General features: G+C 32.0%; 3 protein-coding genes across 13 annotated transcripts; 1 reads left to right on the forward strand and 2 right to left on the reverse strand.

Moving 5' to 3' along the window:
• Positions 1-3,006: 3,006 nt before the first annotated feature.
• LOC123214765 (NADPH-dependent pterin aldehyde reductase-like) lies at positions 3,007-8,009 on the reverse strand. 5 transcript variants are annotated; one of them, XM_044634741.1, is made up of 5 exons: positions 7,649-8,008; positions 6,890-6,959; positions 6,248-6,441; positions 5,626-5,798; positions 3,007-3,148 (listed from the first exon to the last, which is right to left on the reverse strand). In XM_044634741.1, the coding sequence occupies exons 1-5, from the start codon at positions 7,856-7,858 to the stop codon at positions 3,142-3,144; spliced, it is 654 nt and encodes a 217-aa protein (XP_044490676.1). In that variant the 5' UTR covers positions 7,859-8,008; the 3' UTR covers positions 3,007-3,141. The 5 variants fall into 5 exon arrangements, with proteins under 5 accessions (XP_044490676.1, XP_044490674.1, XP_044490675.1 ...); XM_044634739.1 differs by lacking the exon at positions 3,007-3,148 and adding an exon at positions 4,476-4,692; XM_044634740.1 differs by lacking the exon at positions 3,007-3,148 and adding an exon at positions 4,709-4,964 and having other exon boundaries at positions 7,649-8,009.
• A 2,293-nt stretch (positions 8,010-10,302) lies between these two features.
• Positions 10,303-13,990, reverse strand: LOC123214763 (NADPH-dependent pterin aldehyde reductase-like). Its single transcript, XM_044634738.1, has 5 exons — positions 13,655-13,990; positions 12,877-12,946; positions 12,290-12,483; positions 11,619-11,791; positions 10,303-10,667 (listed from the first exon to the last, which is right to left on the reverse strand). Exons 1-5 carry the CDS (start codon positions 13,877-13,879, stop codon positions 10,598-10,600), a joined length of 732 nt encoding a protein of 243 aa, XP_044490673.1. The 5' UTR covers positions 13,880-13,990; the 3' UTR covers positions 10,303-10,597.
• Positions 13,991-16,591: 2,601 nt separating this feature from the next.
• Positions 16,592-20,600, forward strand: LOC123213081 (serine/threonine-protein phosphatase 7 long form homolog). 7 transcript variants are annotated; one of them, XM_044632440.1, is made up of 8 exons: positions 16,592-16,749; positions 17,438-17,891; positions 18,003-18,125; positions 18,221-18,865; positions 18,961-19,124; positions 19,204-19,291; positions 19,397-19,831; positions 19,959-20,135. In XM_044632440.1, the coding sequence occupies exons 2-8, from the start codon at positions 17,451-17,453 to the stop codon at positions 19,998-20,000; spliced, it is 1,938 nt and encodes a 645-aa protein (XP_044488375.1). In that variant the 5' UTR covers positions 16,592-16,749; positions 17,438-17,450; the 3' UTR covers positions 20,001-20,135. The 7 variants fall into 7 exon arrangements, with proteins under 7 accessions (XP_044488375.1, XP_044488369.1, XP_044488374.1 ...); XM_044632434.1 differs by having other exon boundaries at positions 16,595-16,749; positions 19,919-20,600; XM_044632439.1 differs by having other exon boundaries at positions 16,595-16,749; positions 19,409-19,831; positions 19,919-20,600.
• The last annotated feature ends 103 nt before the right edge of the window (positions 20,601-20,703 follow it).

Here is a 20,703-nt window from a genome sequence, read left to right on the forward strand (position 1 = left end):
TAAGTAAACAAGCTTAGTTGGATTTGAGTCAGCTTTGTTTAAACTCAAAAACGAGTTTGATTCGAATAAGCCTAAAATAAGCTCAATTCAAATAAATTTGTACTCAAGCTCAAGTTCATGTTTGAAAATTAAAATTTTTTAGTTTGAACTCAAGCTCAAGTTTAAGGGGTGTTTGACTCACTAAATTCACAAGCTTAGAAAAATTGATACAAATTAATTAAAACAATATCATTTTAACTAGTATACATCAAAATAATATAATTTTAGTCTTTTTTGCTTCATTACAGTATCAAATTAAGTTCAAAGCTTGAATTGGTTCAATTTGAGCTCTTTTCATTTCAAGTCACCCGAACTTGAACAACTTTAATGGGAGTTTGGTGAGCTTAAGCTCAAGTTTAACTCTCCTCAAATTAACTCAAACTTAAGTTTAGTTTGACTCAAATCTAACACTATAAACAAGTAATCGAGACAGACTATATGAGAGAGAGTCATTTGTGTTTCTTCCTTGTTTATCTCTTTTTCCATAATATTATCAACCCTCTTCCAAAATAAATATTTATGTTAATATTTGTGAGCCACACTATATATATTAATATAAATATTTGTGTTTATTTTAATTTAAAATATATTTATGTTACTTTAACATTAACTTCTCTAAATATTATTTTTAGGTTCACCACTATTATCATGTAATTAGATAATTATGAATTAAAGATATAATATCATTCATTTATTTAATAATATATATAAATATATATTTATTTATATATTCTAAATAAGTATATATATAATATTATTTATTTAAAAAATGTGATTATATACAAAAGAATTTAAAAAATGTGTGTCAAAAGGATTTCAAGAGTTAGATTTTTTAGTTTTTAGTTTTCAAAAGCTGCTTTCAATGGTGTGAATCAAAATTTAAAAAAACAACAACGATAAATGAATTCTTTTTTATATGAATAATTCCATAATTAAATTAATAACATAATTAAAAATAAAAAATAAAGAAAATGGTTTGTAAAGTCTTTGATTATAAGCTTTTAGCTATTATCATTGGATGATACAAAATGGCGAGTGGGGCAAGCGATCCCACAAACCACGTAGTTTATCATAACTTTATTATTTTATATTGAGCAACCAAAAATCTTGACAGTGCTGTCTGGCTTGCCCAAAAATTAGATTGATAATTGGACGGGGTACCACATGCCAATCGTTAGAAGTTCTCGATTTGTTGTTTGATCCCGCTGTAACCCCGAGTGACAATAACATGTCACATGGAAGTTTAGTTTATTTTATTTTATTTATCTTTTGTATTTTATATGAAAAATAAAATAATTGTAATTATAGAACTTTAACGTAACACCTCATCCATTGATATCGTATATGTAAAATATATGTTCAAGTTTATTTTCGTACTAAATCAATTTATATTATATATTTAATTATTAATTATATAAAATAATTTAAAATTATATGATAAATTCATTTAAACCATAAAATAACACGCTTTTTTTTAAAACAAAATTGTTTAACCCTAACTTAATTTAATATACGAGCCTAAAATTTGCTTAATAAATATTATAGTATTTTTAATTTTTTAAGGAGATTTTATTATTAGTAATTTATTATATAAGTACAGGGTTACAAAAAATGAACCCTGATTTAATGTGTATTTTATTTGAAATTTGAGGTGGTCAATCATAATAATATAATATTTTTAGAATTGTAAAATGCTACTAATTTAACAGAAAATGAATTTGTCAATATCTGGTAAATCACAAGTTTCTCTGTTACAACAATTACAAAAATATGTACAAAAAAGGAGTAACGTAATAGCCTCCTAGCCATCTTAGCAGCAGCATTATAGGCATCCCCAAAGGTTAAACATTAAGCAAAATTCTACAGAATAGTGTAAAGTAATTAGTACAAATACCTGACAGATTAACGATTATTGGTCCTGTAATTAAACACAAAAGAGATGAAAATCCTCCAGAGAGAAATGTGTTTTACATATTTCTGTTTGTCCAAATCCTAGATGTTCAAGAGGCATCAAAAAGTTTGTATGATATGTGGAAACCAATAGTGGCATTATAAGTTAATCATCGGTAGTCTCGGATGAGTGATGACGGCAACTTGACCACATATCCTCCCATGATTTTTGTCCATCAGTAACAGCCTCAACGATTGATGCTGCCTCATCCACTTTAACACGGATTTGATCTTTGCTATCCCTTTCTCGGATTGTTACTGCAGATGCTGAATAGCTAAGGGTACACCGAGTTCATCTGTTCTTGCATAGCGCTATGTGGAAACCAATAGTGTCAATGTAAGTTAATCATCGACAGTCTCGGATGAGTGATGAGGGTAACTTGACCACACATCTTCCCATGATTTTAGTCCATCAGTAACAGTCTTAACGACTGATGCTGTCTTATCCACATTAACACGGATTTGATCCTTGCTATCTTTTTCTCGGATTGTTACTGAGGATGTTGAATCCACAGTGATAGCTAAGGGTACACCGAGTTCATCTGTTCTTGCATAGCGCTATGTGGAAACCAATAGTGGCAATATAAGTTAATCACTGGTCTGCATTACTCATGCAGCGTGACCGCATATTTTGCATTATTCCAGTAACAGCACGTGTGATCAACACAAAGTGAGGCCAGAGAATCAATTGTGGGCAATTGAAGAGGATGAGATTTTGGAAGTGGAAATTATGCGCATCCAAGCTTGGAATACAAATCTTGGTAAGATTTTCACTAGGGTTTTGAGAGGGTTGAGAATTTCGAGGGTGTTTGGATAGGGATTCAAGAAAATTCCAGTATAGGTTGAGGAGATAAACCCCGAAGCAGGAGAATGAGATTTTCATAAGTAATTAATTCAATTAAAATGACTCGATTAATAAGAGATACATACAAGATTGATGAGAAGACCAACACATAGCATGCCTGGAATCATTTTCATCATTTAAAAGCTTAATTAATTGTAACACTCATCTTCATAAGTTATTCATGTTCTAGTTTCACTTGACTACTTTAATATGATTAAAAAGGTATGCACTTTACAAAACATAAGAAAATTTACTCAAGACTAAGTTTTTTCATGCATCATCCATAGCTGATACGATTGTCAAATCACTCATTCCCTACAAAACATACCTCAAATCATTTGTCATCTACAAGGAATAAGAGAAATGAGTGAATAAAAATAACTCAGTAGGTAAAAGTCAATAATCCTACCATCCCTCTTGATTTCTTGTCATATTCTAATATCATGTTTTTACTTATTTCATATCTCGTCATCTAGGATTGTCACGCTCATATATACATTTCAAAAGTATTCTAATTATTTTTCATTTAAATAATTATTTAATTCTTTTATAATTGAGGTGATGTATGATTATACATGATTGACTACAAGCTTGTACATGAGCTAAAAAGGCAAATTTGTAGTTTAGTTGTGATGATGATTGTTGTATGCTAAGATTGCACAAGATTTATGAGATGGAATACTAAAGATAAGAATAAGCTATGTTGATGTCCTAATGCCTTCTACTTACTAAATTTTTTCATATTCCTGAGTTTTTTTTTTTTTTAATATTATTTTACGGGTAAAATATGATTAAATGAAACTGCGAGAGGACGGGTCAGCCAACAGAAAGTTGCATGATGAGGAACAAGTCATTGTTATTTCAATTTATGATTTCCACTGTACTTACCTGAATGGTTTTGCTTCTCTCTTACACAGGAAAGTAGGGCTGGATTCGAACTGAGCCAGCTCGAGCTCGAGCTTGGCTCGGTTCGGTTCGAGCCCGAAACGAGCCAGACTCAGCTCGGCTCGATCGAGCTCGAGCCGAGCCCGAGCTGGCTTGGGTTGATTCGGTATATTTTTTTAAAAAAATTTTTATACAAAACGACATCGTTTTGATCCATATATATATACAAAACGGTGTCGTTTTGATATAAAAAACGAGCCGAGCCAAGCTGTTACCGAGTCGAGCTGAAAACGAGCCGAACTCGAGCCGGCCATTAAAAAGCCAAGCCGAGCCCGAGCTCGGCTCGGCTCGAATCCAGCCCTACAGGAAAGTCCTCAATTGTTTATATTCCATAGAAAATCCCACCATAATTTATCTTTATATATATATATATAATAACAAATTTCACTCATCCCACAAAGGTTTCTTTTATAAAAAATTGCTTTAATATTTTAAAAATTAATTTTTATTTAAACGGTAAATTGTATGAAACGATGAATCGATTGAAATTATGCATAACAAATCAGTGACTGAAAAGGCACGTAAAATAAAATAAAAGAAGAAGAAACTTGATTTAGAAAATCATCTGCAATTAGTTCTTAAGTCCTACTCTGCTATTAACATCTAATCAATGACAACCTAAGGGACATTGATTTTGTCTTACTAAACTTGAAAATTATAAATTTTCTAGGCATTTCTTCCATTTTCTAATAACAAATTTAATTAAAATAACTTAATTTTATTAAGATTAACGATATTAGCTAATGTTGCATGGATTATATGAATGTAGTCTCTAATCTCAAGAACTCTGCGGAAGAATTAAGGTAGAATTAACCTTAACTCAAAATCATAATAGGTGCTTCTATCACACGGTTAGAGATGCACCATTGTCTGCACCAGTAAGATTGAGAATCATTGTAGCTGCTTTCGAAGCCCTGAATCATAAGAGGATTTGGTAAAATACATCTCTAAGACAAAAAAATAATGGAAAGTAATTGATCTAAAGTATTAACAAACAAGATCAAATATTCTGCATAAACCATTGAATGAGATCCGAAAAGTTGATGCAGAAAAACAATTATCTAAGAGATTTTCTGCAGGATGGTCGCAGGTTTTTGCAAATAAAAACCGCCGTGCTTATAAACAAGTCTTCATCTTTCACCTGCTTGCAGTATCCTTATTCTCATCATGATGACATCTGTGAATACTTATCAAGGAAATATGATAATTTTTAATGATACTAAAGCTTTCTTTAAAGATTAGGGAAACAAACATAAACCTGCAAAACTTAAGTATACTTTCTCACATTCAGATATCAAAATGCGATGAACTCATTCAGGCATAGATGAAGAAATGATTGATGTTGAATTTTCTCTTAAAGGATTAATGGCTTTAATCGTCAGGTTCAAGAATTTAATGAGAAAAGAGTGCTATTCATGGAATTTTATAATCAAACCATTCTCTAATATTTTATAAAGAAAATCTAAACCCCTGGAATATATTTACGCTTATACTACTAAACCACAAGGACTGTAGAAGTTGACAGTTTTCTCTCTAAGCCAATCATCCTGTTCAGAAAGTTGGCCAAATTAGAAAGGAAATGACTAAATTTAGACAGAAATAACCCAATATCGAAGTTCTCTTCCCTCTATATTCACTGGAATAACCATGAAAACACCTATATATGTGTTTGTGTGTTCATGCATATATATTGACTTAATTAACATAACTAGTTCACTAAATGCGTTTGATTAAATTATAATAAAGTTAAAGCCAGTTCGTCAGATTTTCAGTTACGGTGAGTAAGAAAATGATCGAATGACTTTTTTCTTGAACATTTTAAACCCAAACTAAAGAGAATTACATACCATGCATCAGGTGCCTGGTATAAGGCAGCCGAAGAACCAAAGCATGATGTAAGCAGATCAGTGTTTATCACACCAGGATTTAGAGCAATGACTGCCATCCCGTCAGGCAATTCCTTTGCCACTGATCTAGATAATCCTTCAACAGCCCATTTTGATGCACAATAAGGAGCAACCTGATGAAATACATATATTTATTTCACGCACAATTCATCATTGTAGTAGAAGAAATCTGAAAACCAACATTATCATGACATGGAGAATAAAAAAATAATGGCAATCGGGAAGCATTATTTGACTCTCATTTGAAAAATATGTTTCATAACTTAATAAGGAAAAAGTAAAAATGCTACATCCTACTGATGTGTCTAAGCATCTCATATACAAGCCCAAAACCAGTTTCACAACCACTGTGTTTCTGTCCATGGTGCTGTCAAACACAGATAACTAAAATTATACTTTTTAAAAAGAATAATGCAAGATAGGTCCAACATGGAATTTCCATTTTAAGTAACGATATAGAATGATACTATTGGAAAACAACAATAAATTAATATGAAGATCAATATAATTCAAGAAACATATGAATTATTGAGAAACAAAGACAATGAGTATATCAACTTACCAGGGCAGCACCTGATCTTCCCCACCCAGAAGACATATTAACAATAATCCCCTGCTTTTTTGTGATCATCAATGGGATGAAGTGGCGCAACACGTTTGCTACCCCTTTAACATTAGTATCAATAACAGTATCAAACTCTTCTGGGGGAACCTCCCATATCTTGTTATTTTTATTAATGGTTCCTGCATTATTTACTGGAAATGCCTTCAAGTCAGTTTGCTATTAAAAGATGGGCACAAATCCAAGAAAGAAAGAAAAAGAATTTTTTTTCAATACAAGTTGAATTCAAACTGTCTTAACACATATCTAATTGGTGATATTCTCTAAAGAGAGCAAAGTTATGCATCTGAACTCTTGAATGCTAACTGAGACAGCAGTTGAATTACATAGACATGCGGATAGCAAAGTAATACAATGAGTAATATATCCACATATCATAACAATTCCAATACCTCCTCAGTCAAGTTGTGGTGTGTAATATCAGTCCAAAATTCAAATCTAAACAAACACATAATGATTGGTTCCGGCTAAAGAACTCCAACAACTTCAATAAGCAAGTCATTCAACAGCTTGGGTCACATGATAGAAAAAAAAATAAAACAGCCTTAACCTAGCGAGAAATGATGTTGACAATTCATATACCTATAATATCAGGAACACCCTTTTTCTCCACCACAATTCGTGCTAGTTCTTCAACACTGCTATTTGACTTCTGTAAAAATCATACCAAAACAATTATGCTCATCTCAGTAGCCCACTTCGAAAACACCCCAATAAGTACATACATCAATAAACACACCAAAAAAGACAAAACTAAGCAAAGCACATAAAAATCTCTCATTTTCAACTCTTTAACATCCCTTAATAGTTATAAGCATCCTTAAAATGTCAGTGAAATGGAACAGTTAAAAAGCAACTAAAATTCTTACAATATCAAATGCAATATACATAGTAAAATACGTTAAAAAAAAAACATTATTATTATTTTTTTGTCATGCCCACATTTTCTATTTAACAAAACTTAACAATTTAAATAAAATTTTTTATGAAAATCTAGAATATTTATTAATAAAGATGACAACTTAGAGCTAAATGTACCAGGAAAAACAGAGTCACAACCCTCAGTCTCTAAGTAAAACCATAATTCAAAACTTTAAAAATTATATTTTCACTTCAATTCAAAACTCCAAGAACAACCATAGTTCAGCTCCAGCAAAAAAAAAAAAAAAATTACTGAAAGTATAGGGAAAACCAAAAAATACCAAAATTTAATGACAAGAATCTTTTAAAAAATAATGTATTCACTAAATAGAACAGCTTTAGCAACCGAAAATCATATTTTTATAACAGATATCTTCCTAATTCCAACACAAAATAGAATAAAAAGAACAAAGAACTGACCACGTCTACATTGAGGAAGAGATGGTTATCTGAGTTGGGGAATTCAGATTGGAGGGAGTTGAGTTTCTCCTGCGTGCGGGAGCATCCAATAACGGTGTGTCCCCGCTTGGCCATCTCCAAAGCTAGAGCTCGCCCGAGTCCTTTACTCACTCCCGTTATCAGTACCGTGCGCGAACCGCCCTTCTTTATGCCATTAAACGCCGCCGCCATTTAGTGTATGCCTGTCTGGTTCTCTGTCAAAAAATGTCGCAGTCGGACGGTTTTTGTTTCTGGCTTTGAAAGGAAATCGCTGGCATATATAATGGCTTCTGTGATGGACACGTGTATTGTTAGAGGTAAAGGGCGAATGTCAGAGGACCCCCTTATGTTTACCATAACGTTATACTGTGGACTGGAAGGATCTCATTATCTTACAGCAAACCCGAAGTATTATTATATAATTAAATAATTAAAAATTAAAAATAAAATAATATTTAATTATATAATAATATATTATTATTTATGCTATAAATTTATTTTAAAACAGGCTTTTAAATAAAATATAAAACGGGAAAATAACCATGGCATCCCCGAGGTTGGGAATAATTTTTAGTAATATTTTGGTCCACAAAATTTGCTGAGAATGGCAGCTAAATAACTACCGACATGATAAAAGACCAAACCAAGCCTCAAATGGTGGAACTAGTATGTATCTTCCAACGCCAATCGAACCGTAATGTGGATTAAGAGATCATATAGAAATATAAGTGATATACAACCTCATGAGTTTTGTTGACTTTATCTTGTCAATTAAATAACTCCTCATTCAATCTTATATTGTGATTGACTAAAATCATATAAATCAAATTTAGTGCAAATGTAGGGTATATTTGATTTGGATAATTTTTTATTATTAAAAATAAAATATTACTATATAAATAAATTAGGTAGAAGATTATTAAATATAAATTATTATTATATTTAGTATAATTTGATAAAAATTGATAAACATAAATAATTATAGAGATAGTAAAAGAATACTAAGATGATGTAATGATAATAAAATCAATATTTTATTTGTAATTTTTTAATATATAAAGTGAATATGGTAATAAAATTATTCTTATATTACTCATTTTATTATCATTGGTAATAAAATATTATTGAAATTTTTATTATTTGACAATCAAATAAAATAATATAAATAATAAAAGATAAATTATCAAAATAATTTTTTTATACCTCCAACCAAATCCACCTTTAATGTTTATTCTTTTAAGTTGATTATACTATAATTATTATAATCATGAAGTAGTTTTAAAGTATCCAAAGGTTTGAATTGGGTTTGATAAAACACAATTGTTTTTTTTTTTTTATTACTTTTTACTCTTATGTGGTTCATTTTTTTTAATAGAGTTTAATGTTAGGCAAAAAAATATTATTTATGTTAAATAAAGATAAAAAAGTATTTTTGGAGCAAACTTTTTGTGAGAAAATATTATTTACTCATGAAACTAACACCTTTGGAGTAGGGGTTAGAGTCTAATTTCCAAAACAAGACTACGCTTTCTGAGCTCCTAAAATACATGGGGTTAATTTGATGATATTATTTGTTATCAATAAAAAAAATAATATCATATATATAAATAATATGTATAATTTTATACCTAAATAATAATATATTATTATATAATTAAAAATAATTTAAAATTAATCAATTAAGTAATGATATATCAATTTATGCATAAATATACATTAGTTTTGTTGGGGAAAGAATTTTTTTAGTGGCCCTTTTGGGAATTTGACTAGCGGCCCTTGAATACCCGTATCTCAAAACCGCAAAAATATTAAACGTGTGTGACCCCAGATTGCACTATAAACGCAAAGTGTATGCCCGGCTTTAACCTTTAATCAAGCTTGAAGTCGTGAAAGCAACTAGCGCTTCTTCTGGGAAAACAATTAAGCAGAGAGAAACTGAACAACTGAAGTGCCAAAGTTAGTGGCTCAAATCAAATATCAAAAAATCCAAGTTTAGGTATCTTTCCCAGTATTTAATTATATTTTCTTGTGGATCCCAGTTGGGCTTTCCAATTAATATAAAATCTTCTTTTGGTCTCAATAAGTTATGTGCTAAAATTATGCAACAAGTCACATACTTAGTGTCTCTAGACTCAGGAGCTCATTTATGTTGTTTTGTAGGTAAGAGAGGATTAAGGGTGCAGAAGAAGGATGAGTTAGCCATCAAGGAGCTGCATGAGTTGAGACAAGTCATTGTTGTTTCATATTATAATTTCTATTTTTGTGGTGTTTAGTATTTATGATCTTGTATTTTGAGAATGTGAACATTGGCTTTTTTATGTATGGGTGATTGACGATGGATTTAATAAAATTTTATTTTTCACTGCAATGAATGAAAGTATATAAGTTTTTGAGAATTTAATATTATGAGAGATTTTGTGATTTTTCCTACAGAAGTACAATAAAAAAAAAAATCCCACCATATATACATATATTTTAATAATAACAAAATTCTTTCATCCCACAAAGGTTTCTTTTATAAAAAATTGCTTGACTAATATTTTAAAAATTAATTTTTATTTATAGGGTAAATTGCATGGACAATGAATTGATTGAAATTATGCATATCAAATCAGTGACTGAAAAGGCACATAAAATAAAATAAAAGGAGAAGAAACCTGATTCAGAAACTCATCTGCAATTAGTTCTTAAGTCCTAGTCTGCTATTAATATCTCATCAATGACAACCTAAGGGACACTGATTTTGTCTTACTAAGCTTATTTCTTTGATTTTCTAACAACGAATTTAATTAAAATATCCTAATTTTATTAAGGTTAACGATATTAGCTACTGTTCCATGGATTTTTTGTATGTAGTCACTAACCTCAAGAACTATGCGGAAGAATTAAGGTAGAATTAACCTTAACTCAAAATTGCAATAGGTGCTTCTATCACACTGTTAGAGATGCACCATTGTCTGCACCAGTAAGATTGAGTATCATTGTAGCTGCCTTCAAAGCCCTGAATCATAAGAGGATTTGGTAAGATACATTTCTAAGACGAAAAAATATAGGAAAGTAATTGATTTAAAGTATTAACAAATAAGATCAAATATTCTGCATAAGCCAGTGAAAGTGATCCGAAAAGTTGATGAAGAAAAACAATTATCTAAGAGATTTTCTGCAGGATGGTCGCAGGCTTTTGCAAATAAAAACCACTGTGCTTAAAAACAGGTCCTAATCTTTCACATGCTTGCAATATCTTTATTCTCATTATGATGACATCTATGAATACTTATCAAGGAAATATGATAATTTTTTATGTTACTAAAGCTTTCTTTAATGATAGTGGAAACAAACATAAATCAGCAAAACTTCCGTATACTTTCAAGCATTCATATATCAAAATGGGATGAACTCATTCAGGCATAGATGAAGAAATGATTGATATTGAATTAATTTTGTCAAACTTCTCTTAAAGGATTAATGGCTTTCATTGTCATGTTCAAGATTTTAATGAGAACAGAGAGCTATTAATGGAATTTTAGAATCAAGCCATTCTCTAATATCTTAAAAAGAAAATCTAAACCCTTGGAATATATTTACACTTATACAACTAAACCACTAGGACTGTAAAAGTTGACAGTTTTCTCTCTAAGCCGATCATCCTGCTCAGAAAGTTGGCCAAATTAAAAAGGAAATTACTAAATTTAGACAGAAATAACCCAATATCAAAGTTCTCTTCCCTCTATATTCACTAGAATAACTGTGAAAACACCTATATATGTGTTTGTGTGTTCATGCATATATATTGACATGATTAACATAACTAGATTGCTACATGTGTTTGATTAAATTAGAATAAAGTTAAAGCCAGTTCTTGAGATTTCCAGTTAATCACAGTGAATAAGAAAATGATCGAATCATTTTTTCCTTGAACATTTTAAACCCAAAGTAAAAGAGAATTACATACCATGCATCAGGTGCCTGGTATAAGGCAGCCGAAGAACCAAAGCATGATGCAAGCATATCAGTGTTTATCACACCAGGATTTAGAGCAACGACCGCCATCCCGTCAGGCAATTCCTTTGCCACTGATCTAGATAATCCTTCAATAGCCCATTTTGATGCACAATAAGGAGCAACCTGATGAAATATATACATTTATTTCAAGCACAATTCATCATTGTAGTAGGAGAAATCTGAAAACCAACATTATCATGACACAGAGAATAAAAAAAGGGGCAATCAGGAAACATTATTTGACTCTCATTTGAAAAATATGTTTCATAACTTAATAAGGAAATTACTGTTCTAAAGGGCTTGATAGTACCATAGAGAACAAAAATACAAGGAAAAAGTAAAATGTTACATCCTACTGATGTATCTAAGCATCTTATAAACAAACCCAAAACCAGCATCACAACTAATTTGTTTCTTTCCATGGTGCTGTCAAACACAGATAACAAAAATTATAGTTTTTACAAAGAGTAATGCAAGGTAGGTCCAACAGAGAATACCCATTTTAAGTAACAACATAGAATGATACTATTGGAAAACAATGATAAATTAATATGAAGATCAATATAATTCAAGAAACATATGAATTATTGAGAAACAAAGACAATGAGTATATCAACTTACCAGGGCAGCACCAGATCTTCCCCACCCAGAAGACATATTAACAATAATCCCCTGCTTTTTTGTGATCATCAATGGGATAAAGTGGCGCAACACGTTTGCTACCCCTTTAACATTAGTATCAATAACATTATCAAACTCTTCTGGGGGAACCTCCCATATCTTGTTATTTTTATTAATGGTTCCTGCATTATTTACTGGAAATGCCTTCAAGTCAGTTTGCTATTGAAAGATGGGCACAAATCCAAGAAAGAAAAAGAATTTTTTTTTCAATATAAGTTGAATTCAAACTGTCTTAACTCTTGAATGCTAGCTGAGATAGCAGTTGAATTACATAGACATGCAGATAGCAAAGTAATGCAATGGGTAATATATCCACATATCATAACAATTCTAATACCTCCTCAGTCAAGTTGTGGTGTGTAATATCAGTCCAAAATTCAAATCTAAACAAACACATAATGATTGGTTCTGGCTAAAGAACTCCAACAACTTCAATAAGCAAGTCATTCAACAGCTTGGGCCACATGATAGAAAAAAAAATAAAACAGCCTTAACCAAGCGAGAAATGATATGGAGAATTCATATACCTATAATATCAGGAACACCCTTTTTCTCCACCACAATGCGTGCTAGTTCTTCAACACTGCCATTTGACCTCTGTAAAAATCATAACAAAACAATCATGCTCATCTCAGTAGACCACTTGGAAAACACCCCAATAAGTACATACATCAATAAACACACCACAAAAAAAAAAAAAAAAAAAAAAACTAAGGAGAGCATATAAAAATCTGTCATTTCCAACTCTTTAACATCCCTTAATAGTTATAAGCATCCTTAAAATGTCAGTTAACGGGAACATTAAAAAAGCAACTAAAATTCTTATAATATCAAATGCAATATACATACTAAATACCAAAAAAAAATAATAATTGAAATCTTTTTTGTCATGCCCTCATTTTCTATTTTATAAAACTTCACAATTTAGATAAAAATTTTGATGAAAATCTAGAATATTTATTTAAAAAAATGACAACTTAGAGCTAAATGTACCAGGAAAAACAGAGTCACAACCCTCATTCTCTAAGTAAAACCATAATTCAGAACTTTAAAAATTATATTTTCACTTCAATTCAAAACTCCAAGGACAACCATAGTTCAATTCCAGCCGAAAAAAAAAATTATTGAAAGTATAAGAAAAACCAAAAAAATACCAAAATTTAATGACAAGAATCTTTTAAAAAATAATGTATTCACTTAATACAACAGCTTTAGTTTCATAATTTAAAACTGAAAATCATATTTTTATAACATATATCTTCCTAATTCCAACACAAAATTGAATAAAAAGAACAAAGAACTTACCACGTCTACATTGAGGAAGAGATGGTTATCTGAGTTGGGAAATTCAGATTGGAGGGAGTTAAGTTTCTCCTGCGTACGGGAGCATCCAATAACGGTGTGGCCGCGCTTGGCCATCTCCAAAGCTAGGGCTCGGCCGAGTCCTTTACTCACTCCCGTTATCAGTACCGTGCGCGAACCGCCCTTCGTTATGCCATTAAACGCCGCCGCCGCCGCCGTCGCAGCCATTTAGTGTTTGCCTGTCTGGCTCTGTGTCAAAAAATCTCGCAGTCGAGCGGTTTCTGGAAATCGCTGGAAAATATAGTGGCTTCTGTGATGGACACGTGTACTGTTGAGAGGTAAAGGGCGAATGTTTGATGGGGCCCTTATGTTTTCCATATGTACTATTGCGGACTCGGAGAATCTCATTATCTCAACCAAACCGGACTGGACAGCCTTGTAAAAGAAATCTAAAACAGGAAACTAACAATTTCGTCCCAACGTTGAAAATAACTTTTAGTAATATTTCGGTCCTAAAATTTGCTGACGATGGGGACAAAGTAACTACTGACATTATAAAGAACCAAAAACCAAACCTCAATAGTGGGACTAGTATGAATCTCCCAATCCGAATCCTGCTCTAACATAGATTAAAAGATCATATCGAAACACAAATGATATATGACTTCATAAACTTTGTTAATTTTATCTTATTTATTATATATCTCTTCACAGAATCTTACATAACGATAAACCAAAATTGTAAATAAGCTTTAGCTTATATTTAATGTTTATTTTTTAAGCTAATTATATTACAACTATTATTAAGATTATATGAGAGTTAAAATTAGATTTGATAAAACATAGTTGTTTTTTATTTTTTTAATTATTATTTTATCTTTAAACCATTAATTTTTTCAAAAAAATTTAATGTTGGGTAAAAAAATATTTTCAGAGCAAACCTTTTGTAAGAAAATATTATTTATTCATAAAATTAACACTGTACCAAACTTTCACATAACTTTGGAATAGGGTTTACAGTCTAATTTTCGAAACAAGACTATGATTGGCAAATTCCTAAAATACACGGGGTTAACAAAAGTTCCCCTTTCATTTGTGACGATGCTATAATATTATTATTATTTGGTTCAATTTTTTTTTTAATTTTTGAACAATAAGTTCACATATTTATCCGAAAATAAAAAATATATATAAAGCTTTGGAAAGCTGGCACTGTATCAAAGCCAATTTTATTTTTTCAAAGGACTAAAGAAAACTAAAAATATATATATAGTGTTGTATGTATAACAAAATATGTATAATTTTATACCTAAATAATAATATATCAATTGATAAAAACTTTTATTTTTAGTTTAAAATTAATGATATATCAATTTATGCAAGAAATTACATATATTATTCCATCATAGGGTTTTATTGAAGAAAGTATTATTTTTGTGGCCATTTTGTGAGTATGACTAGTGGCCCCTTAAGGAGTAGTTTTCCAAAACGCGGAAGGACTATTTTTCATTCAAATTTTAATATAAATATAAATATATATTTGTGAGTTTTGAAAAATCTAAACACCTATCAATATATTAATTTTTATTTTTTTTAATTAGAGATAATAGTAAAATTATTATTTTACCACTAAACCTTAAATCGTATCAAATTTATATTATTTTCTTTTTTAGTTTAAAAAATTAATAATTTTTTTAAGTTAAACTTTAAAAAATCATATTTTTCCCCTTATGGTTTCTCTTTTCTTCTTTTCCTTTTCGGTTGTGAGAACTCAGCCATGCCTCTTTGTCTCTTGTTGCGGGTGCTTTCTTCCCTTGGATCCAAGAGAAGAAAGCATCGATGGTAGGAGACAAAGAAGCACGACCGAATTCTAGTCGCTGGAGATAAAGATGGATAAGAAGAAGAAAAGAGAAACTCTATGGGGGAAATTGTGAATTTTCAAAGTATAATTTAGGGAGAGTTTCTGATAGGGAGAAACTCTATCAGAAAAATTTAATAGAAATCATCTAATGAACATATGTTTGAATTTTTTAAACCTTTCGGGTATGTATTTGTATTTGTACTATAACTTGGGTGGGACATAGTCTTTTGGCCTTTTCAAAACCGCTAAAATATTAAACATGTGACCCCAGATTGCACTATAAACGCCAAGTGTATGCTCGACTTTAACTTTTAATCCCTAGCTGGTAAATGGAGAGACAGAAAAAAAAAAAAGTATCAAAACTATATTAGTATAATATAATGAAAGGTAAAAATTATATTTATAAAAAATAAGCATAAAACTTAGATACGAAACACACATAAATAGATTTAATACAATACAATATCAATAATATCTTTCTAAAATACGATAATATCAATAATAATTTTAATATTTTTTTTTATGAATTTTCTAGTTAAAATCGATATAATAATTTATATGTAAAGTATTTAACTCACTATTAAAACTAATATAACATAATATATTATATTCAGTTGATGCACCATCAAGGGAATATCCAACAAGATTAATGAATAAGTAGTATTCCAAATTAGTTTATATATCAAATATTAAATGAATGATAAACATGTCAAAATTACACTTAACCAAAGAAAAAGATAATGAAAGTTTATCTTTTCCGAAAATAACAAAAAAAAAGAGTTGAACTCACTAAAACGAAAAATACTAATTCGATGTAAAAAAAAGTTTGTGAAAATTTGTTAATGTTGTTATGAATATAAACTTAATGTTTGAGAAAAAAAAAGGTTTTTTTTCAATCTATATTATAATAATTAATTAAAAATTAAAAAAATACTTCCGCATTTTAAAATTAGGCACTAAAATGAAGGTAATTTAAATATTTTAAAAATTAAAAAAAAACATGTAAAATATACATTTAATATATGTTAGCTTCAAAAATTCAAAATACCATATTTAATACGTAAAATAAACGGAAACGTAAATTATACGCGTTTTTACTGAGTTGAGGTTAATCAATGCATGAAGTCGTGAAAGCAACTAACGGTTCTTCTGGGGAAACAATTAAACAAAGAGAAACTGAGCTACCGAAGTACCAAAGTTAGTGGCTCAAATCAAATATCAAAAAATCCAGGTTTAGGTATCTTTCCCAGTATTTAATTATATTTTCTTGTGTATCCCGGTTGGGCTTTCCAATTAATATAAAATCTGCTTTTGGTTTCTTCATGTGCACTCTAACTGTTTGTTAATATGCCTCATTGAACAGAAACCATTTAATTTTGTCATTTAAATGGGTCTACTCAGGCCTCAAGATTGTTCATTTTTAATCCCACAGTTTATTGAAGTAACGGAACTGCTGCAACTTGAATAATGTTGATGAATGTGATGATCTTGATTGTGCTTGCAAAGAAATGATTGATAGTTCATTTAGTATAACCTTTTTCAAATTATAAGCTTTGGTCTTTCAGTATCTATTGAAAATTATGTAACTTTTTTTAATGTTCTATAGAATGGGTTTAGTAGTCGGAAAGTGAAGTGATGTTGCATTTGGGTTTCAGAATGTTTCATTACACAGAAATTTATTGGTTTGGAAGTTTATTGAAAACAAGTTATAATGTTAGTTCTAGTGAATGAGTACTCCATTTGGAGGGTTTTTGATAAAACTCTGACAATGAGTTTTTTGTGTGTTTAGGATGATGGCAAGTTGATTAATCTTTTAGAGGAGGAATAATTTTTGTTGTTTTATTTCTTTTCTCTGATAATTATATGTTCAGAGTTGTACTTTGTAAAGACACTGCTGATATCATATCGTGATATGGTTTTGTTAGTGAATGGTAGAAAATGGCTAGAGAAAATGTCACACTAATGTGTTACTGGAATGGGAGGATAACAAATGGAGCACGAGGCATTACTTATGAAGGTGCCATCCCAAAGCCCGTCAGGGTTACCTATGAAACAACACATAATGAATTGCTGGAAAAGATGTACGAGATTACTGGGTTTGACCGGCAACAGATTAGAATGAAGGTCATATGCAGGTATCCAGCCTGTAGGGAATTCATACCTGTGCCTATTAGTGATGATGAGTCTTTGGATATTGTATTTGATGTGGCACGCCAGCCTGGAACAAATTGTTTGGAGTTGTATTTGGAAAGAGAACCAGCAAGCATAGATAGCCAAGTAAATATCACAGCTCCGCTTGGCTGCGGTGATAAAGTAAATAGCACAACACAAGTCCATGTGGATAATCAAGTCACAACGCCAGTCTGCTATGATAGTCAGGTAAACATACTAAATTTCTTGATGTCATAGGATTGATTTTCTTTTCTTTTCTTTCTTTCTTTCTTTCTTTTTTTCAATTTAAAGTAAGAGTTGTGACAATTCTATGTACAGATAGTAGTAGATGGCTACAAGTGTAATACCAACCCTGATACCTTTTTAGAGCCAGGACCAAGTGACAAGTCTGTGCTTGTGTTGCAAGACCAGCATAGATCTGAAGCCATATGGGCAGGAGAGGTTAGTATCACTTCACTCTCCGCCAATGAAGTTAAACTGCATCTGCTGTATGATTAATTCAATACAAAATAAGTGAAGTCAATGTTTGATTGCAGGACCCTGGCGTCTTGACATGTAGACAGAGATTGGGTACAATGATGCGGGAGTGGCGATTGGATCACCGTATTCGTCATTTTGTAGTTGAGGCTGGATTATATGGAGTATACAGAATTGGTTTTATTCAGCTTGACTGGCCCTTGGTCACTGCATTGGTTGAGAGATGGAGACAAGAGACACACACCTTTCATTTTGCTGTGGGTGAGAGTACTGTCACACTACAAGATGTAGCAGTGCTTTTAGGCCTACGTGTACATGGTTATCCAGTGACTGGTAGTGCTAACCTCCAGTGGGATGACCTCTGCGAGGAGTTGTTAGGGGTGAGACCAGATCCTAATGTTCTGCATGGTTCAACCCTGAAGCTTAGTTGGTTACGAGGCCAGTTCCAACATCTACCGTTAGATGCTGATGAAGTAACTATGCAATGCTATGCTAGGGCATATATATTAGGCTTGTTGGGGTCTCTCTTTGCGGATAAATCTGGTTCGGATGTGCAATTGATATTCTTACCTCTTCTAAGGGATTTTAAGTCTGCAGGGAAATATAGCTGGAGTAGTGCAGTACTAGCCTACCTTTATCGTGAACTTTGCCGGGCTAGTAAGAAGGGGGCCAGTGAAATTTCTGGTCCTCTAATGGTGTTACAAGTATGTGTACTAAAATGTACTTTCATCAAGTATGGTATATTAAGCATAATAATTTATCTTTTCCCTTGTTATTGTGTAAATTCCTATTTCTACAGTTATGGGCATGGGAACGTTTGCATATTGGTCGCCCTGAGAGATTTGTTGCCCAAGAGCAGGATCCAATTGTTCCAGATGGTGAAGCTGTAAAGAATAATGTGCAAGCTTCAGAAGTTGAGATGGTCAATCGGGAGGTGTTACCAGTAGATCCATTAGGATGCAGGTATTTTATCATGATAGTGCATTATTATATGCTTTATAAATGTACTTAGTTGTCTTACAACTGTTCTTTTCTATAACAGATGGAGGTCTCCTGTCATCCGCAGAGATAACCCTCATAGGGCATTGATATTTTATCGAGATCAGCTTGATCAACAAACTTTCAATCAGGTTTACTTTTGACTGAGTGTTCTTTTATGATCTTGTACATATAATGAGATGCACATGCTCATGCTAGTTCATATTTTTAACTGGAACTTCCCCACTAAAATTCAGATGATATGGCAGCCATACACGTCTGAGTTACTTGTGTCTCTAGCAGATGTATGTGTTAGGGACCAGCATGTGTGGAGGACAATTGCTCCACTTATTTGCTTTGACATTGTTGAGTGGCATCGTCCTGATAGGGTTCTACGCCAATTTGGCCTCAAACAAGAAATTCCTGTGCAGTGTGATACTGAGGTCAAAGTCCATGCAGTTGATAGGCGGGGCAGACATCATTACAACTGGAAGGCATATCATCAACGATATATCAAGTTATGGGCATCTCGGGATAAAAGTATAGTTATCGCTGAGCCTGAAGAGAGCCCTATGCATTATCATGATCCATACATGAAGTGGTATCGAAGCATAACTCGTCATTTGATTACCCCACTCACCCAAAGACCACATAAGCGGATTCAGCCTGCTGGTGGGATGTCACATTTACTGGTATGAATTATTACAAGTTGTTTGGCTATTGGTCTTGTATTACTTATCAGTCAAATATTGATTGGATTTCTACACTTTGAATGGAAGGTCCATAGCTTGACAGATATTCACAATCAATGTTCTGCAGCCCTTTGTACTTTTACCAGTGAAAGTGCTATGCAGTCATTGACAGATATCCGGAATATGTGCACTCGTGTGTTGCAAATGATTGGGGAGATTCGACACTTCGAGACAATACCAGCACCTACCACAACCATGGCACCACCATCTCCTTCACAAGCTAATGATATGGAGGGGCTACAACTTCGAATAGCTCCAAGGCCAACCAAAACAAAATCCCCATTGATGAGAGGGCGAGGCAGATCCAAAGGTCGAGGCAGAGGACTTGGCACACAGGAAAAGGCAATGGAACCAGTAGCAACATCAGAATATTCATCACCACAAGAGTTAGAAACATCACTCACAGCTCAATCACAGAGTAATAGTATTTTTATAGAGGTGCCTTCAACTCTCAATTTGGAGGGGCCTGCAGCACCAGCAGAGTCATCGCATCCACTCAAAGACGAGACAACAGCAGAGAAAGTGTCACCTTATCCATGTCTCACCCAAGTTGACTCCAGCCAAGTTACTAGGCATAAGAAGAAGCCTAAGTTCCCTTGATAAATGTTACTAATGATCAAGATGTTGAATGTTGGTACTTCTTGTTCCAAGAACCTTGTGAAGATGAAAAAATCTTCATTAAGGAATGAAATTTTCAAGATTTTTAACACCAGGGTTATTTCTCATGATAGCTTTGCGAGTTGAAACCAACGCAAAAACCAGGAAATGAACACAGATAAATCAAACTATAAAATATTGAAATTACACAATTA

This window comes from Mangifera indica, chromosome 4, assembly GCF_011075055.1.
Source record: "Mangifera indica cultivar Alphonso chromosome 4, CATAS_Mindica_2.1, whole genome shotgun sequence".
NCBI classification, from domain to species: Eukaryota; Viridiplantae; Streptophyta; class Magnoliopsida; order Sapindales; family Anacardiaceae; genus Mangifera; species Mangifera indica.